The 25182-nt window shown below is 34.5% G+C and overlaps 2 protein-coding genes across 2 annotated transcripts; one reads left to right on the top strand and one right to left on the bottom strand.

Moving 5' to 3' along the window:
- Positions 1-563: 563 nt before the first annotated feature.
- LOC138701252 (ran-specific GTPase-activating protein-like) lies at positions 564-22360 on the top strand. The gene is made up of 6 exons (XM_069827960.1): positions 564-817; positions 1005-1141; positions 1271-1428; positions 5213-5341; positions 11384-11461; positions 19989-22360. Exons 1-6 carry the CDS (start codon positions 803-805, stop codon positions 20189-20191), a joined length of 720 nt encoding a protein of 239 aa, XP_069684061.1. The 5' UTR covers positions 564-802; the 3' UTR covers positions 20192-22360.
- Positions 21066-24933, bottom strand: wbl (endoplasmic reticulum protein 29-like protein wbl). Its single transcript, XM_069827959.1, has 2 exons — positions 24631-24933; positions 21066-24486 (listed from the first exon to the last, which is right to left on the bottom strand). The coding sequence occupies exons 1-2, from the start codon at positions 24739-24741 to the stop codon at positions 23857-23859; spliced, it is 741 nt and encodes a 246-aa protein (XP_069684060.1). The 5' UTR covers positions 24742-24933; the 3' UTR covers positions 21066-23856.
- Positions 24934-25182: the final 249 nt, after the last annotated feature.

Below are 25182 nucleotides of genomic sequence, written 5' to 3' on the forward strand. Positions count from 1 at the left end.
TTAAATTATTTTGATTGTATATGGAGGCGAAGAAGGCAGAAAAGAGAGAAGATTGGAGAATGCTGGGTTTGCAGTGGAAGTAACTGTCGTTAAGCACAAAGCTCAGAATGAGTGAATAAACAAACTGCATACCAGTACTCATCTTAGGGGCATTTCTAACAAATATTGTTAATTATGATTAAGATAAAATGTCTGTGCATTATTTAGAATCGGCTCAGTAATAAATATGACGTAGAAAGTGGTCTTTTCAGTATGAGGATTCAGAAAACCAGCACGTTGTAATCACGAAATTACAGTTATTTTATATTTGCCTTTTACCGTTTCTTTTGATTAATGAAGAAATTATTTACTTATTCATAGTAGTAAACGGTAATCTGCTGAAATTGTTATTACTGTCATAGTGTTGCCAGTAATATTTGATAGGAAAAGGAATGGCTGGTATTACGGAACGCGAGGTATATTTCATATTTAAAGCATAAATGCGTTTGATGATCTCAACCGTTGGCCGTTTTCACATTAAACTAACTTAGTACCCAGGTTGAGCAATTGAGTGGTACATTTTTCCCTATATTACAATAACATTAATCGGAGTGTGATAAGTAATAGTCTGTTGGCGGCCCTGAATTATATGCGCTATTGCGCTGACTATGCACAGATTGCTAAATTCCCACTGCACACAATGAAATCATAAATACAGAGTGAAAAAAAAGAAGGTAGTTGGCTAGCTACAGTGATATTGAAACGCGTGTGTGTTTCTATTGTGCTTGGCGGTATTCGTTTGAGCGGTGGCTAGTGGGTAAAAATGGCAGATAATAAGGTAAATAAATATTACCATTTGATTATGTTTTGCATTATCCATAATAATGGGAGGTATAATCCTTGATGTAATGTCATTAAAATTGTTTATGGTTTTATGCATGACCGGCCTCAGTAATTTGTTATGGTTGCTCCAAAGGATTCAACTTCATAATGTTATCATTGTTCATGTGTTACATTTTTTTCAGGGAGATCATGGCGTAGTAATTGAAAACCACGACGATTCTACATCATCAGAACATGATCCTCATTTTGAGCCGATTATTACTCTTCCCGAGGTTACATTGTCAACTCTGGAAGAAGAAGAAACAGAAATGATAAAACTGTAAGTAAACTGGATAATATTCAGTTTTTATATTCATGTAAAATTTGTATAGCTTGTTTTGTGAGTATATCTACCACTGCATCCACATTTCATACATTTTCAGTTTTCAATCCTCATTTCTTTTTATAGGCGAGCTAAGTTATTCCGTTACGACACTACTGAATCACCCCCAGAATGGAAAGAGCGTGGCACGGGGGATGTAAAGCTTCTGCGACATTTGAAAAAGAATTGTGTACGTGTGGTAATGCGCAGGGATAAAACGCTGAAGATATGCGCCAACCATTATGGTATGTTTTAGATTTTACGATTTATGTTAAACGTATGTTATTTTCATTTATAATACATACAGTATAAAACTGTTGCTCAGTTACAGAATATTTTTCCCTTTAATTATATTGTATTTTTATGTTAAATAGGGTCAGAGAGGCATACAATTTGGAGAGAATATTGGCAATTTTTTTAATAGGAAGCAAGCAGTGAAATGATTGAAATTTCAAGCGGAATAGCCTAAGGCCTATGATTTTAAAAGTAATTTTACTCTGTTACCTACAGTGGACTATAGTAGACTTCATGTTGTCAGCAAACAGCTGGATACATTAAGATGATTGATTGATTACTCTGTTACAATTATATCTTAACAAATTTAATACACTCGGGTCAGTCCATAGTGACATACGTAACATTTCCAAAGTAACTAACTATGGTTAAATTAAATACTTGGTAGTTCATGAAAATGATGTTACTGTTTTCAACATATTAAGCATTTCGAAATATAAACACAAATTCGTAATGAAAAGAAATAATTAATAACGAAAAAAATATGAAACATTATGTGGTATGACATACCCTACAAACGTTTTCTTGCCAGTTAATTTATTACCAGATTTAAAGATGTTTATATTATTGTGCCAGATAACATAAAAGCATTTGGTTGTTTTCCTAACAAGACACTAATTGTGAGTATATGTAACTGCTAAATCACAAAAAAAAAAAAAAAAAAAAAAAAAACAGTACCATTAACAAAATATTGCAAATAAGTTGTGACACACGAACGTGATACATGAATATTTCTGTCATGTTAATTAATTGCACTACAATATATTCATTTCTGTAAAAGACTTATATTCTACGCCTATAATTCTTATTCTACAAAACAGCATTTGGTTACACTAAAATATCCACTGTTTATAGCTGTAAGTAGGTGGTGATATCTTTTCTGTAATGTCATGTGATGATTACACATATTTAGCCACCAACATAGTTCAGGTGGTAGTGCATTTGCCTGCTGATTCGGAGTTGCTCTTACCTAGTTGTGTTTTTTTTTTTCCGAGATTTTCTCCAACCGTAAGGCGAATGTCAGGTAATACATGGCGAATCCTCGTCCTCATCTAGTCAAATACCATCTCACTATCACCAATTCCATCGATGCTAAATAACCAGTAGTTGATACAGCGTCGTTAAATAACCAAGTAAAAATAAAAAAAGACGCCAATTTGTCCACTTTTTCAGGCCATCTGTAATACTTCCCTTCCTTGATCAACATAGATACTTTAAATTCTTTACTGCCGGTACCACAAACTTTTGTAACTTCTCTTCGATATTTCATATCATCTCCTACCTTCATTTGATCTTTCACGATACTGCAATGTGCTACATTTCTTGCTGTGGACTGATTTGTTTCAGAGAGTGATAAAACATGTAGTGAATGATCTTCAGTGTTTCTAAGACACCTATCACAAGGTGCCATAATTTGCGGATGCAATGAGCATGTTATATCCCACTGATTGGTATAATATTTTGAAGGAACTTCCTGTCTTCAACCAAATTAATGCCATTTTTTGTCTTCAAAAATACATTTGACAATGATATTAGATTAAAAAAATCTGTTTGGTTTTTCACAACACGCTAGACGTATCTTTTGAATGTTGCTCCAACACCATCATGTGCTCTTTTGCCATGGTAAGATTCAAAGAAGTTTCATGGATCATAATGGATGGCATTCAGATAGTTATCGTTGGACATGGTTGCCATCATATACCTATTAAAATGTGCGGCTGCACGATCCCTTCCAGGCAATCACTTTCTTAATTGACTGCAAAAATCGTCAAGCACTGCTTCATTGAAAATTTTCGCCTCCGATGTTGTATGTTTAAGGGCATTAGATATAACCGCATAATACTGAATGCATAGTTATCAGGTTTCTCGTTTTTGTAGTAAAGGACTGCAGTATATATGGCAACTGGAGAACTTGGGTCAGTTTTCCAGTAGGCTGAAAACCTCATTATTATGCTAACTCAGACTAAACTTATCTAACTTAAGTTCTTGAAAATACTATCACAAAACATGTTGAAAAAATTGCTGTAATAGAATGCAGTCAGTTGTAAAGATTTATGATAGCAATAAGACAACTGACATAAGTTAAAATAGGCTCATCTTTCAGAATTGTTAAATGATACCTAAGTTTATTAATATTATTAATTAAAAAAAAACATAAGTACTTTAAATCCATACCAGAAATTTTGTACTACTTACCTAATGTACAGATCCAGAAACAAAATTGTTGTCGATCAATACTAAGGATCTTGGATTTCTTCCATTCTCCTGAGATAGTCCAAATTTTGATTCTGGATATGTACAAATATGTACACCAATTTATTATTACATAGCTAATATAGTGGCTACCTACTTACCATAAATATGTACAGGCTTGTTTTTGATATGAAGTAGGCTGAATTAACATAGGCAATTTGTGTGTAAGTCGAAATGTTGTCCATCATGTAAAAAGGTGATTGTTAGATTTTGTCTCAATTTTCCATTTATGAAACTTCAAAAAATGATTTGGTTTTGAATAAATATTAAACAAATGTCCATTTGAGCGTGACACACGAACTCTCAACCTTTCTTTGTAATAATTATTGTAATCAAGCATGAAATAATAATTGCATCACGGTTTCTGTGCATTGGAATTATTAACAAAGGTCAGTACTTCAGTACTGTTTGTGATTATGTATTCAGTCTCTTTTTTTTTTTTATTATATTATTTTTATTATTGTTATTTTAAAGTTAATACTGATTGTGTATATGTATTCAATCTCTCTTGTTTACTTAATTATGTTTATTATTATTTTTAAATTAATATTTGTATACCGGTATGTATTTTTCTGTATGTGATTTGATCCTGCTTGACTGGAAGAGAAGGCCTGATGGTCTTAACTCTGTCAGGGAAAATAAAACTATTATTATTTGCCTTATTATTACTTCATGATTAATTGAATTGAATTGAATTTCATTTCATTTATTATATTCCATAGATCTTACATTAGCAATGAAGCTTTAAGATGTGGAACAAGTCAAAATTGTACAAGATTACAATTACAATTTTTAAAATATTTTGGCGAGATGTAGTGAGATGAGATGAGGCCCGAGGATTCGCCAAAAGATTTATTTACATCAAATGTGCATTCAAATATGTGATTTCTAATAAAAAGGTTTGCTCTCTTAAACCATAGATGACTTGTGTTTTTTTTCCCGTATATAAGCATACACAGTCAGTGTTGTCAGATAAATTCGGGCTGTTACATTTTCTATACAACTGTTTCTTTAAAAGAAGAGAACCCACAGTACAGTTGCACCACTTGCCAGAGAGACTTAGTGTCCAGAGAGACTTAGTGAGACACTAAGGGCCGTATTCATAGACATTCTTAGCGCGGGCTTCCGGTGGATGATCAGAGAACTAACATTTTTCGTATTCATAAACCAGTGTTAGTGATGATATGATATGAATCCTGTACAAGTAATCAGTCGATAGCTGGGGCTAGTTTAGCATGCTCGTAGCACGGGCTAGCAAAATGTCTATGAATAGCACCCTAAGTGTCTCTTGTCAAGGACACACTCCCACTATTGGTGCTCATGAATTGTCAGGAGGTTTGGACTCCAATGTTGTGGCAACATAGTTTACTTGGGTATGGCTAATAATAATGGTAGTACTATAGTAAATTGTTCAGACTATAGATAGATTGTGCTAATATAGGCCTAATACCAAGTTTATTTTCACCACAAATTTTGTTTCAGTGACACCATGGATGGAACTTAAACCAAACTGTGGAAGTGATCGTGCATGGGTTTACAGTGTTCCAGCTGATTTTGCAGATGAAGAGGTTCGACCTGAACTTCTAGCAATCAAGTTCGCAAATCCTGAAAGTGAGCATTTTCCTAGTTTAATAAAATGAATATAGAAAATAATAATAATAATTTTTAATGCTATAATATTTAGTGTGTACATAATTTTCTCATTCATACCTACAAGAAATAGAATCAGATGCTAAAGACAAAAAATGGATTACACTACTTTCCAACCCAGATATAATCCCCCAGAGACTAAGGAAAACAGCAGTTGCAGCCTTCAGACTATTGACAAATCATGACTGTCTAGCAAGTCACCTCTACAGAATAGGTATCTCAGCTTCACCAATATGTGTCCTGTGTAATGATCCAGCAGAAATGAATGAAGATCACTTGAAGACCTGTGAAGCATTAAGATCAGAAGAAACTACAGTTCAAAAGTATTGGAAAGCACGACTGCTAATGGCTTCATTGCCAGATGTAAGGCACTAGACAACAACAACAACAACAACAACAACAACATATTTAGTGTGTTTATAGTAGCTTGTGGCAAAACACAGGAAGGAGAATATTAATCATCTTCGTCATGTTTGACATAATGACTGGTCTTTTCCTCCCTAAAGCTTTCGATCTAAACCTTTCAATCTCCACTCCTTATTTCCATATTTTCAGAGTTCGTCTGTACTTCAGTTAGTCATCTTTAAAAAAAATTATGGTTTATTTAACGACGCTTGCAACTGCAGAGGTTCATCAGTGTGCTGGAATTTCGTCCCACAGGAGTTTTTTATATGCCAGTAAATCTACTGACATGAGCCTGTAATACACTTAAATGCCAGCGACCTGGGCCAGGATCGAACCCGCAACCTCGAGCATAGAAGGCCAGTGCTAAACCGACTATACTATCTTATTTTTGGCTTGTCAACTCTGATTTTACCACCTTGACTTTCACCCGAAGTTATTCTTTGAATTCTGTTGTTATTCATTCCGAGTAAATGTTGAAGTCCAATCTTGTGAGTTTAATATCAGTAACAAAATTTGAAATTTCTATAGTTATTCTAATTTGCCAGTCTTTCTGGACACATATGGGTACTGTATATACATTTGTCTTGGTATTTTCCTTTCTCAGATATAGTTTCCAATGGCTGGATCTTGACTTAACGTCATCTTCCATCTTGCTTCCCAGTACAGGCTTATCTGGTCCTTTGATTTCTGTTTTTCTCTGTCTAGTTCTGTGCATATTAGAAGGTGTGCGGTATACATTGTGGAGTTTTCATCTTTACAAAATGGGCAGCTTTCAGAGCTTATTATATTGATGCATTGCAGGTGGTATGCCAGACATTTGTATCCTGTGTAGAATCTAAATTTTGCTGCTGCTTCTTTTCTCGGTAGGGAGTGATAGTCCATTCCTTCTCTATCGATATTGATCCACTTCTTCTCATGATACATTTTGTTTTTTATTTTGTGATGTGTTGACTGTCTAGTTCTGACTTTATTATTTGGTTTAGGCTATTCAATGGTGCTGTTTTGTTGTGTTGTTCGAAAAGTTTTGCTCCTTTTTTTTTTGCAAGTTAATCTGCTGTATCATTTCCATACAGTCCTACATGTGAGGGGGTCCATTGTAGAGTACCCTACGTAATTATTTTCTGTTGTTTCTCTAGGGTTCGAAGAAGTATTCGACTTTCTGCTGTTGCTTTGGTTTTGGAGTTTCTGTTTGATGCTATTGCTTTAATTGCTGATTTCGAGTCGATCAGTATGACTGCTTTATTGAATTTTTGGGCTCTGTGTATTAAATTTCTTAGTACGACATGAATCCACGGCATGACACATCATCAGATTGCGGATAAAGGAGACAACCTCCAGATATGGAGGGTGGCTGTGAATATATTGAATAAGCAGTTGTGGAGAGCCGATAAAGGGTGGTCTCCAGCTTGGGGGTTGAACAAAGGGTCATAGATGAATATATAATAGGATGCGAAACTTACTGAGTTTCCCGTAACATACTAGAGGCGCTGTTGTAGAAATTGACCTTGCTGCCACCTGTTGGGTGGAGGGGCGTTATTACATCTAGCAGCGCACCAAGTAGCGAAAAGAGTAATTACTCCATGCATTTAGCAGCGCACCTGGTGACGAAAATGTTAAACGGTGCAGAAAGTATTCCCTCCCACCCTCATCGATATTCAAAACTAACCCAATTTAAAATAAAACATTTACATTTTTATTCCTCACAGCATCTTCTACTGAAATTGTTACCGGAAGATAAAAGAGACGATCTATTTTCAACTAACCAATTAAAATATAACCAAACAGAGACAAAAAAATAAAGCAAAAGGTTAGATAATTGGGATTGTATTTTTTGGGTATTTATTGTAAAGTGCAATAGAAAAGTCTGCAAGAATTACTTAGATAGTTCAATTTATTATATTACTGTTACTTTACAATACATTCAACAACACTATTTTTACAACGTCCATAAACATCATTGTTTAACATACACTGCTTATATACACATGTATCACTTCATATTCTTATTAGCAAGTTTCTGTCTGCCATCTCGCTCCTCGAGCAATATCTCGAACAGATAAATAGAGAACTCTGGGTAATGTCCCAACACGTAGTTCTAATGTTCACCACCTACGACGTTGGACGCTGATCATCTTATTTCAGCCCCCCGCCGCAAGATGGTGCTGACCGCAGTTTCGCATCCTACTACATATTTATCCATGGAAGGGTTAACAACCCATCACTGTAAAAACAGCTTCTTATGAAACCCCAACATAAACGCGTATGGGCGAATATAGAGTGTTAGTTGGGAGGTCGGAGGGAAAAAGACAGTTGGGAAGGCCGAGACGTAGATGGGAGGATAATATTAAAATGGATTTGAAGGAGGTGAGATATGATGGTGAGACTGGATTGATCTTGCTTAGGATAGGGACCGATGATGGGCATATGTGAGGATGGCAGTAAACCTCTGGGTTCTCTAAAGGCCATAAGCAAGTGTGACTTGAATTGCTTTTACTTCTCCATCGAATGCTGTGCTGCCTTTGCTTATTGCTATGTAGTGTGTAAATTCTTCATTATGAATGCCTGCTCCACTATTCTCTTGAGAGCTTGTTTTGGTGGAGCTGTCTGTATATATCCTCCACCATTCGGGTTCTGGTTATACTTCTCAGATATTAAGGACTTTAATTTGCTCGGTCAGGTAAGGTCCAAGTTTCGCTTCCAAGGATATTTCTTAATAAGGTTATCTGTTGCTACATTTCATAGAAGTGGATTGGCCAACCTTGAAACTAATGTGTACCATCATCATGTTTTTGTAGTAGTTTGTGCAGTTTAAGTTACTGTTGAACATTTTATTCATAACTATTTAAATTATTCATTCTCATATGCTATAAAATTTGAAACATACAAGATATCAAAGGTATTTTAACAGAATGGTATATTAATGTGTGGCATAATTTAGAAAAGTGCAAGATGATACCAAGTTATGTTTGAACATATTGACTTCTTAGACATTTTTAATTAGTGGACGAATTTAAGTTCAAAACTGAAGTTAATGTTTTGAAAGTTAAATTTGAGGCTAGCAGTAATTTAAGAAATAAGTTTCAGTGTTATGCTGTAGTTCAGGGGTCGTCAGCACAGAGCACCCTGGGGCTAGCGTCTCTTACCCGCGGAAAATGCAGTGCACCATGGTGCACTTGTAGCTGCTAGTGGGTATGCTCTCTATCTCTTTCTGCTGCACAATGGTGCACATGGGATGGCACCGCTTACCCTTTGCACATTTCACAAGTGCTGACGACCACTGCTCTAGTTTCTGTATCATGTGTAATATAGGTACTGTATATTGCTGTCCTGAGAATATGAAACAAAATCATATTGGTGCTCTGGTAGTAAGTTCAAAAGTTCACTATTCATAAGTGGAAAGAAATAGTTTTAAGTTGTGCGAACATTTGCTTAAATTTAAAATGTGTTACTATGATAGTTGCTATGTCCATTGTGTTGTGTCATACTGTGCAAAATAAAATGTTGTTACAAGGCATAACAGTGACAAAAACTATAAAAATTTGTTTTGATTTTTATGTTATATACACTATAGCACATAAGTTGCAAGGGGCGTTTGTTAACCACTTGTTTCTAATTTTGTAGTTCCAACCCTCGGGGGTTTTTTTGGGGGGGCGGGGTAAGGTACAGAACTTTTCCCATAAAGTTTCATGACAAGATGAATGTTGTAGTCTCCATAGACTGGACAAGAGTGATGTATGGAATCTCCTCTAGAGTGCCCCATAGCTTGTAAATGTTTCTTCTTGAATGCACATAACCTGTAATTGTTGTGATTTTTTTTTGGGGGGGGTCTTCTGTTCTGTTGGTTCTAAACTTTTTTACATAGTTAACATACTGGGCATTTTAATTGCTTCATTCTTATTAGCACATAGCTTTCAGTTGATTTCGAAAAGTAATTCTTAGAACAGTTTCCAGGGATTGTACCATTGTTGGCAGACATGTATTGTAATCAATCAATCTTCCTAATGTATCCAGCTATTTGCTGACAACATAAAGTCCACTGTAGTCTATTCATTTGTTGTTTTTCACGAGAAATGAGGGGTATTTTGATCAGTATAGATGCCTGTTGCTAGTAGCCAGAGGTCGGGTGTAGTCAATATATACTGCAGAGCTGTGTCTTCTGCAACTGGTACTGATGATTTTAATTTATTTCTTTTGTGGTTTATGGATGGACAGTATAGAAGAATGTGTTCCAGATCTTCATCATGATTATTACACCACAGACAAGTAGGATTATCAGAAATGTGAAATCGGTGTAAGAGACATGTATTGTAGTTGGAGTAAGATTACTTTGAATGTATATTTTTTTACAAAAACTGCCCCCCACTGAGGGTAGCCCTTACGGACTGATATCCTCAAAAAATTAATATACATATGTAAACATAGATATTAAATTAAACAAAAAAAGGAAACAACATTCATTCATTAATTTATTATATTTCATAGATATTACATGCGCAGTGAAGCTTTAAGATGTGGAACAAGTCAAAATTTTACAATATTACAATTACAGTTTTTACAATTTTTAGTTTTACAATGTAGTAATTTTCTACAATTTTTACAATTTTGTGCAATTTTTTACAATATTTTGGCGAGATGTAGTGAGATGAGGTGAGGTTCGAGGATTCGCCAAAAGATTACTCGGCATTTGCATGAAAAATTACAATTGCTATTAATGTGGCACCATGTGATTAATTAGGATTTGGCAGGATTTTTTTAACACAATTATCACAATGTAGGTTGTTAAATTTGCTAAAATTATGTAAGCAAATGTCAGGAGATACCTACTCATATCTGAAGTACTTGCTGAGAATAATATAGAAGGCATCCTTTCTCATTGGCTTACCTTTTCACTGTTATGAACATTTTGACTTGAAGTATTGCATGATATCTAATTGTGAAACGTAGGAAATTATATTTCCTTGTGTTTAAAGAAGAAAGGAGATTGAGATGGAATAGCACAGTTGATAGCAGTTTGTTGATTTTTGCAAGGCTTTTCATTTGCCATCATCTATAATTACCAATGTTTGTTTACTTGCATTGAAAGGTTCGATTGCGTTGCTAAGAAATCATCTCAGATAAGACATTGCTCTGTAATTTTTTTTCTCTTTCTGCATTGATTTTTATATTCATAACAAATTATCACGTAATATGTACTAGTCAAAATTTTGTTTTGTAAATGGTATACTTTGTCTTCTAGGCAATCCCTGTTTAGGGAAAGTGTTTAAAATAAAATAAAGAGTGTTGCAGTCAGAGGTACGTTATTAAAATTTATGATATTACTGTATAAGATAATAATTAACAACTAGATTCAGTAAGAATTTTTAAGTTTATGCTTGTTAGACAGAGGGCTGGAAGTTTGTTAGTCTAATTTAATAATTGTCTCTCTATTAAATATCGGAAAATATTTTCGTTCTTTCAACTGCAATTATATGTACTTATACAAGTATTAGGTATGAGCAGATTAATTTCAGATGAACTTGTACAGTAGTTACTGTGTTTCAGAAAGAAACATTTTATTTGTAACAGATAAAAAATTAATTTTTTTCTTTACATTTACAGATGCCAGGAAATGGAAGGATAAGTTTGAAGAAGCCAGACTGATAGTGGAAACTCAGTGTGAGCTATACAATAAGGACTGTAAGTAATCATACAATCTTAGTGATAATTTTTAAACGTGCATTTCATAAGAAATGTTGTTGCAAGTTCTCAGTATTGTTGAGAACTTTTTGAGAAGTTATAAAATAGCACTGTTATATGATTTAAATATTTTTATTTTAAGTAAGAATTGCCATGGTAATTATTATTTTACAGTATCACACATTATGCAAGTCAGGGATAAAATTATTATTATTTTTTTACCCAGATGATGGTGAAACTGAAACAAAACTATCACTAGCAAGAATAGGTAATATACATACTCTCTGTTGTGGGTGTATAGATGATTCATTTTGTAACTTACCTGTACACATATTCATAATTTTCGATTATGTACAGAGCAAGTCAAATCTAATTTACTGGCATTTTTATGGAGCCACGACATTGCCTTTTGATGGTTAGCTCTTTGAATTTTTCTGGTAGCTGTTTTTTTAAGCCCGGTGTAGGACACAATTCTGTTGACACTTCACACTCAGTTTATGTCAGTAAGTTGTCTGAACTGTATTGAGAAACATTTATTTTTAACCATAGTAAGATACACAGTACAACAACGCATTTTCCTTGTTGAAATGTATCTACTGAAGTAGTTGTACGAGTTCTGCTTATGCAAGTTTCAATGGCATTTTTCAGAGACTGCATAACCATTGAAATAGTGTTAAGTTATTTAATGGTGGCGAGAAACATGGTCTGTTCTCGATGAGAAGAAACGTTCTCCAAACCATGTTCTAACAGAACAAACACTTGTGTGGGTACGGAGTTGAGCCCAAGAAAAGCTTCTCTTCACTTAGGACAAGATATGAACATGTTGCAACATTCTGTGGTAAAGGGTTTGAAATTTCTTAATTTTCATCCTCAGAAGGTAGTTAAGAATTGAATCCAGGTGACAGGTACTTCAATAGGGTGCACACAATTTTCTCATTGAATGTTAGAATCAGTTCACAATGGAGTCATTGATTCACTGTATCTTTCCCCCCCCTCCCCCCAGCGACAAAGCTTGGTTTACCTGAGTGGATATTTGAATGCCTAGAATACTTGGCATGAGGAGACCGAAAATCTTATTTTGTTTGCATGAAATTCCACAACATAATTAGGTTATTTTATTTAAATAAATAATTAATACAGCATAACACTTACAATATATTAAAAAATGGAATTGATCGAGAAATGAAAGTATGGTGTACAGTTACTGTGCGAAAAAAACTGTTAATTTGCAGTGTTTTATGATTAACATTTTGTGACTATTTTTACAACTTCTCATTGAGCTAGAGAAAAATTACGCAGTTTTTAAGAAAGTGCAACAGAACACATATCGGTGCATTTAATGGAAGATCTTTGTGAAATTTTTGATGACAGAATAATGAGTAGTGAACTATGTATTGCGTCTCTAGATTTGTCATTGTGTGAGTTTTTCCAATGAAGTACCTTCAAACAAAAAATGTAGGTACAAAAACAGTTTGCCTACTGTATAGTGAGGATCATGTAAGAGCAGTTCCTGAAAGGCTAATTTGACCATCTCTTCAGTGTTGCCAACTAATACCAGATACCTCCAAAGAGGGTAAAATCACAATGCCATGTACAATAATAATAATAATAATAATAATAATAATTAATAATAATATAGTATTAATAGTAACGATGTCTTGCTTATTTACTTATTTATCACATCTCATCTTTATGTTGGGAGGTGTTTTCTAAATGGTTCAATAATTTGTGAAAGAGTAGGCCTATATTTTCCTCCTGAACCTCTTGCACATTATGTTGGTAATTAGTAGGTTAATATGATCTAATATTAAGGTCTATTTTGTCTGATAACATGAAATTCATTGCTTTGACTAAATAATTTACGATTCACGAGACCTAATCTAAAAATGTATTTTTTGATCACGTGAAATGATTAGTACAGACTTCGAAAACCGAATGCCGCTTTGAAATGTATGCTTAAGAATACTTAGGTACTCCAAATAATTTTGCTGTTATAGTTTATAATTGTTGCTTTTGTGCGCATAATTCCTTCTTCATTATTGTCTTTCTTCTGTTCATTATACATATGAACTATAGATTCCTGAAGCATACTCTGAATGTCACACACTTTATTTCTTCGAGGAGTCACTGCCTTGCTGTTTCCTCTCTTTGGCATTATTGTAATAAAAATCTAAACACGAAAGAAATTAATTAAAATGTGAAATTGCATTTCTATCAATCACCCAAGTGCATGTATCACACCATATGTTATATTATTTACTCTTATCCAACTGTAATCTTGAATTGTAACCACAACGCAATGCAACACTTAAAATAACTGTTATGTATTAATATTAATTACTAGTATCTTCAAATTTCATTAGCTTCCAGCAATCAGCTCAGAAATCTAGAACAATTTTAATTTTATAAAATTTTACTATTGTCAACAGTTGTTATTGCTGCCAACATAAGAGTTAGAAAATCACTACCAGTTGTAGTATTTCTCAGTACTGAAATTCGAAACGAAGTTGGCAAAAGAAAATTCAACCTTCATCATCATCGTCCTTGCAGGTATTAGGCCTAGTGGCCTGTTACGGTTTCTGTCTATCTTTTCAGGGGGCGTCCCAAAGATCGTCTTCCATGCGGTATATAGCGGAGAATTTGTCTTGGGAGTCTGGAACAGTCCATTCTATTGACATGGTTAAGCCATTTTTGTCTATAATGGTTGAGATATTCATAAATAGGTGTAATTTTCAATTCTTTTGTAATTAGTTCATTCCTTTTGTGGTCAAGCAAGCTGTAGCCGGCAGTCCTCCTTAGAATTCAACCTTCAGACTAGAAAATCGCCATAATCCACTAGCATATATAGTAATGGGGGAAAAATAGTTAGGTTTCACCCTCAGGATATTAAGTAAGCTGATCCGGATTATAGAAGCTGTCAAGAATAAAATAACATAATATTAATGAGCTCCAACAAGTGATCCAGGACTTCATATGTCGCTGCAACATGTGTATAAAATGTAATAGAAGACCTTTTGAACAACAGGTCTGTAATTAAGGTAACATTGTTTTCAGTTCTTTAAATAAATAATTTACTGTTACTCAAGTGTTCATTTGCCAGACTAGTACCGAGAGATGGAAGGAATGCCAGTTCCGTGGGTTTGACTTGTTCTGTATAAGCTGAGAAAAGTTGTGAAGATATCATTGATTAGAGAGGACCTGCTCGTGGTGATGACTTACTGCTTTTCAGTTTTATTTTTCCTCTACTCAGCAAGCATGCACTTTCTTGCATGTAGAGGCAAAAAGAGACGGTGTGGGTGAGAACGGCAGAGAGGGAAAAGAAAAGAGCGGGAGTGTAGGACAGGAAAAGAAAACAGGAGAGGAAGAAGAAAATGAGAAAGAGACTTATAAACTGTCATGTTCCATAGGCTTTCATTTAATTGTTAATAAAAAATATATAATATGTCATGACACATTTCAGTTCATCATTCGAACCATAGAGGAATTATTGTTACTCTGATAACATTGTCTATGTCCCCGTTTATATGCAATATTTTTTCTTAAAAATTGTTATACAGGAATTTGTTCTTATTCTAATTTTTCTCTATCACTTGTTCTTTGCTTGAATGTTGTTAACTAATGCTGAGTTCTTGGCAGTAGACCTACAGTTGCATAATGCAAGTGTTAGTGTTTTCTTCTTATATTATTACATTATACTATCTGTAACACAATAAAATGAAAAGGAGTGATGAGGATTTGAACCTGAGATGTTCACATCTAAATTCCGACGTTCTCCCGATTGATCTACGGTGGCACAAGTAAAGAAGCATATGCGGAAAAATTGGTCCAATCCCCCTCCAAGACGTCCTGATGATTTGTGGAAGCTCGTCCAGGATGCCTGGGATGCGGTGGCTGAGAACAGTTGCTATTTGAAAAGACTGGTCAGTTCCATGTCCACTCGACTGCAAGATGTGATCGAGATGGAAGGAAGATGGACTAAATATTGAATCGTGGCTTTTTGTTTTGTATTTTTTTTTTTAACTTTTAACTATTTGAATTTTCTAAGGCAGATGCCAGTAAGTTTGTTTTGTTTATGCTACGAAAGATATTTTTAAGATATTTTTGTTGAGAATAAAATCTTTCTTTTCATTTGCAGCCATAATAAATAATGTTAAAGTCATGGTATAAGACATTCATGAACCTAATGTTAATTATTAAAACAACAGTCATAAAAGAGACAGCAGCAATTATATTTTCTCTCTCTCATAACGGGGAGGGGGGAACATAAGCACTATGTTGCGTTCAAATGCACAACCTCATGAATATCAGCCTGGAATGCTATCACTACGCTAGACTAGTAACATGCAGAACACTTCGATTATAACTGTAGATATCAGGTCACTTGGTCCAACAACATGTAACATCACCTGTCTCCGAGTTGTAGTGGAGATACCCGAAGGGAACTTAGTTTCTAGAGAGTGGTCACTATTTCTTTTGACAACTGTACCTTTTACTGTGTACACTACTTAACATGTAAGAACAAAACAATTACATGAACTTGATGGGGGGGGGGGGGGGGCAGGAGAGAGGAAACAAATTCTTAGTTCTATTACTTTTGTAAACATATTACGAGGAAGGTTTTTCAAAATTTGTCTTAAGTTCATATTTTGGTCAGTAACACGCAAATAAAATTAGAATAAAATTAGTTGCACGAAGATAACACATACGGTAGAACACTGTTTATCCAAAGTAAAGGGGACCGGCGGAGCCATTTCGGATAACATGATTTTTCGGATTATTGATGAGAAATATTTTCAGTAAAATTGGGAAGGAAAAGAGATCACTATTAATGTAAAATATAAACAAAAATTCAGTAAATTTAATATTGTAATTGCACATCAATTTTACATCTAATAATAATTTTACTTGACATCGCACTCGTATAACTAAAAAATAAGACATACTGATAGCGCGATAAATGCAACACAACTAAATTGAATGAGAACTTGAAAACTTACCTCGAATGCATACACCATAATCCTGTAATTCCTGGGTAAGTGGGAGAACAGGGGATGAAAAGAACGTTTCACTTAACAGGACTGGCCACGCCCAGTTACTATACAAAACAAGTGTTTGGGGGATGAAGGTGGAAAACAATTGTAGCATTGCTGTAAGGACAGTGATGCTTAAATTTGTAACCGTGCTATAGGAGATGAACAAAGCATTGACTGTTTTTTTTTTTTTGAGACATTGTTTCAGATAAGCCGGATTTTGTTTAAGAGGGGTTTTATTGTAGTTTCTCATTATATATTTTGTTCATATCACAATTCCGTTCCTTTATCATGTTTCAAAAGTTATTACTGTTTATGGTTTCTTTCCTTTGAACCATCATTTCAAAGACTCATAACCCAAAAAAATGTAGTAATAAGATAGTGATTTTTTATATTGTCTTGTGGTGTTAGTTCATTTTATTACAACGATTTTGCTTTTGTGTGTATACACTGTATGTAGTTTGAGGTTTATAGGTCTGGAAGAATACTTGGTTGGTTGACTGTGTTTTAATGTTCAACCATATGGATGTATCCATGCGCCATCTTGCATATCAGTAAAGGTGCGTACACACTTAGCGAACAAACAACAAACAAATGCATTTGCTGACTGAAATCGGAAAGTGTGTACATCGCAGCAAAGGCAAACTGATCGTTTGGTTTGCCTTCGGAAATGATCCGTTGCTTGTCGGTACATCAAAGGAAGTTGGTATTCGTTGTGGATGGGATTTGCTACTAGTTTGTAGTTCATAGCAGAACGCAGCGCTTAGTTCAATTTCACCAACAGGATGTCGAAACTGGAGTGGACGGAAGATGTTGTTATAAATCTTATTAATGCATATAGGGAGCAGGAAACTTTATGGAATCCCAAGCATCCTACTTACACAATAAAGTAAGAAAACGTGATGTTTGGGAAGCTATTGGAAAGATGTTCAGCTGCAAGGTAGTTGAGTCAAACATGTGCAAAATTTGAAAATTATTTCTATTTATTTATTTTCAGTGGATACATATTTGTTGTTTATTGTAGGGAACAAAAGTAAAAAAGAAAATTGAGTCCCTACTGACATCATTCCGGAGGGAAAGACAGACGTCCATAAAGAGATCTGAAATGGGGTGTGATGAAGTGTATGAGTCAACTTGGTTCGCGTATAAACAAATTCATGCCCAGAAAAAACAAAGTTCCAACCTTGTGCACACAAAATAAATTATTGGCACTGAAAAGTGCCTTTTCGTTACCATGATGCACATTCGACAAACACAGACAATCTCTCTTTTTAGTATTTTAAGATAATTATTGTTAGTGAGGTATCCGTATATTGAAACTTTCCCCTGTCTTGCAGTCGTACATTAATAAAATCTTCCAGTTCCTCAATTATAGCTGTACAAACTTCTGGAACAATCTTGGTAATCAGCTGTTTCGACACTCTGAATAAATACATTAAACTTATATACGAATCTCCTGTAGCGAGATATCGAAGTGTTAATGCTAGCCTTTCCTGAATAGGTATTGCTTCTTGCCAACCTGTGTCTTTCTTGGAAAATTTTGGCCCTATTTTGCACAGTAATATTTCGAAGTTTGTTTCTGAAATGCGACAGAAGTTGTGAAACTGTCCTGATTCCATTCGACGTAAATCATGAAGCAAGTCAGTGCCTCTATATTGATTTCAACTCTCATAGAGTGGCATCTGCCACCATCGCCTTTTGTTTCTTAACTTTCTTTTTGTTAAACTGCCTATAATAACGACTGCACTTGCTATAATTATATTTTCGTCTGTCATTATTGCGGATAATCAGCAAATGTGAATGTGTTCTATTTGCTGATGATTTGTATGTTGCTCCAAACAGCGAACAAACGAAGTTTCGCTTCATCATTCGTTTGCTAAGTGTGTATGCACCTTAACAGTAAATAAGATTGTTGCCCTTTAAAACTTTGTAGTGGAATAAGTCTTTATTCCATTATAGATCAGCTTCATTGTTAGTACACATATTGGAGATACTGCCCGTGCCTTACTTCCTGAGCTGTTTCTTTGCGGGGCGAGACACAGAGGGGGTGAGTGGGCAGTCCTGGGTACCACATGTGTCTACTACCCTACGTTCAACACATCGGCCTTTTGAGGATTCCTTCCGTCAGCTATGGAGCAAGATCAGCCATGGACAAGTGAATGTATAGGTTGTCCCCTCAAAAAACAAATTATGTCCTAGTTATCAATTCCTGTAACTAAACACTAATACCAGTTGTAGACTACAGTCTCTACTTGAGGTTATCGACCTAATGGCGATTACGGTAGTCATGTGTACACATCCGTAAACTCTTTCCTCTATGGCAATGTCCCTCAAACGTTTTTCCACCGCGAAACCCCTTTTAATCTAAAGTGTAACTGAGGAATCCTTGTAATATTTTATTAGTATTAAATAGTTAACAGACAAGTGAGAGCTAGTATCTCAATAATTCTGTTCAGTTGGACGAATGTATTTGCTTTTTAAGCCTGCAATCTGGTTTTATGGCGGAAAGTTGTAGTCTCATTTATGCTATAATTCTGCATTTTGTCTTTTCGGTATTTTATTTTAGTGGACACATACGCAGAGAATCCAGTGATGAAAGTGATAAGTATTATGGGTATTTTCCGTTTTAGATGTTCATTAGGCCTAAACATATTGTTATTACGCATATTCTTGGAATATTATTATTATTATTATTATTATTATTGTTATTATTATTATCATCATCATCATCGGTGGTTTCATGTTATTATTGATTCATATTTTCGTAACATTTATATATTTTTATAGTATCCACCAAGTATAAAATAGCCACCGGAGCAGCCCAGTCGGCTAAGGCGCTTGCCTATCGATCCAGAGTTGTGCTCTGGCGCGGGTTCGATTCCCTCTTGGGCTGATTACCTGGTTCGATTTTTTCCCCAAAGTGTTCCCCAACTGTAAGGCAAATGTCATGTAATCTTTGGCGAATCCCTGACCTCATCTCGCCAAATACCATTTCGCTATCATCAATCCCATCGATGCAAAATAACCTAGTAGTTGATACAGTGTCGTTAAATAACAAGTAAAAAATTATAAAATAAAATTTTAAATCATATAGGGCTCACGGAACCCCGGAACATACTTTGAGAAATGCTGCTCTATGGCAATTCATCAATTGTCCAGACTGAACGAAGAGTGGCCTAGTGTGTACTTACATCGCCATTGCCATCAGAAATAATAGCGACAGTGGTAACCACGATTAGAGTATCCAGTATTATAAACAGTAAAGACCCCTGCAATGGCATAGGATAATGTTTTCAGCACATGTAATATGCTGCCGTGCCACACGCTGCAACTGCCGTGCCGGTCCGAGCAGACCTAAGAGGCATGGTTATAAGCACTAGGGAACTCTCGGTTCAGGACGTGAGACACGGGCAGTATGATTGACATGTGAAAATATTTTAGTAATCTACATGGACATATGTGATAAACTTAATAAAGTAAATTATTTCATTTTTCAGCATTGTCAACAACTGTGGACAATGAGGAAGAAGAAGAAGATGATGAAGATGATGCCGATGAATCTGGATTGGTTGAAGATGCTGAGCCAAAGTCAGGAGATAATACTCAATCAGATGAAACAAATAAATTGACAAGTGATCTTGAGAAACTGAAGGTGGATGAAGAAAAGGATCCTGATAATGTTAACACAACTGCAGATTAGATTGAGTAGTTGCAACAGATTATTTTGATATTATTGAAACAAGTTTGTGATGAATCAGGTTCAATTTGAATACATGATGGTATGTTTAAAATATGCAAGATATATGAAGTGAATGATGTCTGATAATTGTAGCCATTGCAAATAGAATTTTATATTTCCATCTTTCAAGCTATCTGTATGAGGAATTTTTAGAAAATGACAAATTGTATAGTTTTATACAGTGGCCTTATTCAGTCTCCCCTTCTTCCCCTGCACTGTTTAGTAGAGATGAATGAAATGCTATTATTAGGAACTTAAAAATAGTTTATGTATGGTAGTACTTACGCTTGGTGCATAAGAGTATAGCAGACTAACAGATACAATTTCTAACTGTATCCAAAATCTGTCTTATGAAAATGAACTTAATTGTAACCAGTAAAGCTTAATACATGATTTAAAAACATGATTGAACTCTTATATAATATAAATTTATTGAATAATTTGAAAATGATGTGTATTGAAGTTCTATCACTTTAAATGATATTGTGACGATTGAAAAATGTTTGGAAATTTTGTGTTTTGAAGTTCTTTCTGCCAAATGTATGATTTCATAAATTTCCAAATATGATATATATATATATGCTTGTCAACTGGGTTACAGGCTATGTTATTTGTAAACGTACAAGCAAGTATCTTGTTTGGTCTCGTCAGAGTTCATAACATTATTGAATCCATGCTGTCTATATCCTCTTACTTGGCGACTTAATTTGTGAAATATGAATTTCCTCAAGACTTAATAAGATGTACGAATCAAAATGACAATTTAATATCAGTTTGTGTTCTAACATTCGAATTTGCTGTTAATTGCAAGTAAAGGAAGATATGAGCAATCATCTTTGTGTTTTTTTTTTTAATCATACTTTTAATAGTATATTAATGTCTAAGAGGCCAACATGTACTGTGCACCCATAACGTGCACTTGAAATGTATTATTAGAAACAATATTTACTTGTCATTCCATGCAATATATAACCTAAGATCACCTATACTAAACTACCGAACTCTAAAGAATTAAAATATTTTCTAGCAGGTATTTGACAGTTTCATGTTACCCAACATATTGTATATTTTGGGTTAGAGTTTTTATGAAATACCATCTCTGTTAATGTGCAAATTACATTAGAGCTTCATGTTAACCGAACATTGCTTATTTATAAATATCATAGTCTTTGTCTTAGTTGGCTAGTTGGCCTCTTTTTCTGTAAGTAGTGGTAAACTTAGGACAGCTTTTTTCATATACAAGAGAGATGAATTTTTTTTTTTTTTTTTTGTTAAATGGCGGGCGGGTAGTTGATACCAATGAAAATAATAGGTGCCTGGGCCAAGAATATGCCACAGAACAAATATATTCATTGGTATCGTTCATGCCTGCAGTGTATGAAAACAACTTCCTTTCTATGTTCTCACTTGAAATATAAATTTTTAGACATTTTATATGTATGTATCTATGCTATTATGAGTTCAGAGAGCATATCTATAGATTCACATAATGGATACAGAGCAGTTGATTCAAGTAAATATATTTTAAATCAGCATTTATTTGTCTGCTAATTGACAGTTATTTTTAATATTGAAGCAAGTTGTTATGCCTATTTAGTAGATTAAAAAATGTCTATATACTCTGGAATGCTGAGTTTTGGTTGAATGTTGCCTTGTGGGTAGAGCATTTGCAGTGTTGAATGTCTATAAAGCTTAATGTTCATACAGTTTTAACATTTTTGTTCAGAATCACATTATTTTGCTGAAATTCAGATTGTTCTTTTTTTCTTTCGGCTTTGTATTATACTAAATTCCACGCAGACCTACCTTGGTGAAATGTGTCAAGATGTTCTTCTTTTTATTTATTCTAGCATTATGCTGTGAAGGATGCACTAGTGTTACATGTTTGATGTTTCAGCCATATTTACTGGGAACGCACAATATTTTGAAAAAAGAAACTAGTATAAAACCAAGGTGGGTTTCATACAACTTTTGGACTAAATTAATGCAGCAGTGTTCTGGTTATTTCATGTTGAAATGCTTCGTTTCATTATAATTTCATTTATGCAAAGGAAAGTTATATTTTTTTTAAGAGTATGCATTTATATTTTATACTTTTCCTAAATGCAGAAAAATAAAAAGTTAATTCGAGTGTTGGGTACAAATTTGTTTTCCCTACCCACTTTTTGTTCTGAGTGATAGGTAAGTAAATGATGCAATGATGCTCAGTAGTAAGAAGTGAAAGGAACGTTTTGCAAACCCCATTAGCTTCCTCCTTTGTTATATGCATCCTAAAATGGGGTGAATATGAATGAATTTTTGCAATTTTTTTTTTATCATCAGTGTCAACGAGTACATGTAATACCACAGTCTAATTTAAACAGTCACGAAGCTCAATACATAGTAAATATGCAAACATTAGGTAGTTGCTCACCACTAGGATCGCTAATATTGCCTCATTACAGGCAATGCAAAATAGTACCAGTACAGGCTATTGTTTCTAGCATCCTCAAAACTCAAGCTTCGTGACTGTATATAGTAGACTGTGGTAATACTAAGAGTATTTATTTACTCGTTGCAAATGCAAAATAGTGATACATTGCCTTCGACACTAAGAAATGAAAAGTTGTAAAAAATGTATTCTTACCTCATTTTACGGTATTGTATCAATTGCAATATGACCTTGTAATATTCTTATCACAGTTTTTTTCTTTCATTTAAAGGATCATTATATATCAAAATTGTCAATTGTCATTTTTGTAAACAGTCTATTCGGAGCATTATCGGAATAAATCTGTGACTAATGCCAGATCAAAGAGATTCCTAGCCATGGTAATTATCTTATTAGATTATTTATACTTACTCAAACACTGCAACACAATCGCCACTGCCAAATCTTGATATATGAATAAAGAAGTGTGGAGTTCCATTCTCGTGCACGTCTGAATCACTAAATACTACTATTGATCGTGATACACTAAAAATATCATATCCTGCCTCCAACAACCCTCTTAACATACACATTGTATTAAACATTCTATTTCTGTATTGCATATTTGTTAAAAGTATTTTTGCAATAATTCAAAAAACAGTTTCTTCACTTTGTGGAATGATAAACCCTATCTAAAAGTGAATAGAATTATATATTTGGTTTATAGAATTTTTATTGCTAAAACACATTGCACACTCAATATACATGTCTAATTTAAATGCATTATAAATGCAAAACTTCTCTATACAAGTGTACCTGCAAGTGAACACACATGAGATCCACCACCCACCTGTTCCCAGCCCCTTGTGCTGAAAAGTGCCTATTATACATTAAATAATTAGTCTGTATTTGGCAATGCTTGGGGAGGAAATAATTTCACTTGTAAATATAAAATCAATCCTAAATTTGTGACTGTTTTAGGAATCATAAAAATAGGAAAATGAGTATAATGCAAATAATATAACACTGTATTAGTACAGTACAGGAAGAATTCACTGTGTACTTTGACTAGCTAGAAAAATGGAATGTCCAATTGTGCAGCATTAATATAAAACTGCAATGACTGGAATGTTTGAAATACAATTTACATCAGTCCAAAACCTGCCCTAACCAGTCAATCCTGTACGGCACTGTTTCAATACTGATAATTCTGAGGCTACAGTTCTTCGTGTTGAAAGGATTGGAGGATGTTGATGCGCTGCTGCATTTCTTCTTTCTTCTCCTTGCTCATTTTACCCTTTGCAAGACCCTGAACTCTCTTCAGTTCATTCGGTACAAAATCATCTCCTTTATCTAAGGCCTTTCGCATCGTCTTCACATACACTTCTGCAGTTTTTTGATCAGCCCTACCAGTCGTCTTATCCCAAAGATCTTCTGCCTCGCGAAGCAATGCCTTTTTCACCTCTGGGTCCCGAACTTGAGAAAATTTTGCAGCAATCTTGTCAAAAGCCTCCAAGCAACCAGGTAAGCCAATATGGACGTTTGACTTGGTACGAATGAACTTCTTAATATTGTCTGCTGTGAATTCAGAATCCGAGAAAGTATATGGTTCAGATATTCCTTGTACAAAAAGTTTAACTACCGGAAAATCATCTTTGCTGACTTTATAACGTTCTGCAAGATCTGCATTTTCCTTTTCTCCATAATCTTTAACTCCAACTTCACCCACTAATAAGTCGGGGACAGTATGAGCGGCTTCTGCTACTTTTGCAAATTCATCGTGCTTAGTGCCATAGGGATAGGCCACATCAAATTTAATCACTACTGCTTTAAATTTGGATATTACCTGAAATGATAAATGACATCTATATTAAAATCTCAAAATTGATTATATTCATGTCTCCGTTTAGTATGAATTATATTAATATAACCTGCATTGTTTAGTATGAATTATATCAACATAACCGGCATAATCGTAGATTAAACTTACTTTATCAAAAGTAAATATATCCAGTGGTACACAACCTTTGCAATTAATAGCATCCGTAGATATAATTAGGTACAAGATCACTACGATGATGTATTGTAAATTCATTAGCATTTTAAAAATAAAATACGCAGACTTCACAGCAAGGAACTATCACTACCACGTCAAAATATTAACACAACTCTTATGCAGCCGGTTTTGGTATACGAACGATAGTAATGACATGTACAGTATGACGTGCTTTCACACGATAGGTTATTGAGAAATGAAAGCGAAGATATAATATTCAGGATACCTTGAATTCTAGTGTCGTGATGGATAGATTACAAAATGCCTTTGGTCGTGACTTTCTGCTAATACAAAATATGAGAACGCACCCAATATGGCTCAATGTGACATATAATGGCTCCATAGAATAGTTATCTAGTTGCCACGAATTACGTGAATTAAAGAATGGCTGCTGTAGAGGATTGTTTGAATCAACATTATTCACGAACAAAGTATTTTCATGGATATATAAGAAACAGCGTTATAATTAGTGGACCAGAATTATGT

Source organism: Periplaneta americana, chromosome 6 (assembly GCF_040183065.1).
Source record: "Periplaneta americana isolate PAMFEO1 chromosome 6, P.americana_PAMFEO1_priV1, whole genome shotgun sequence".
Lineage (NCBI taxonomy): Eukaryota > Metazoa > Arthropoda > Insecta > Blattodea > Blattidae > Periplaneta > Periplaneta americana.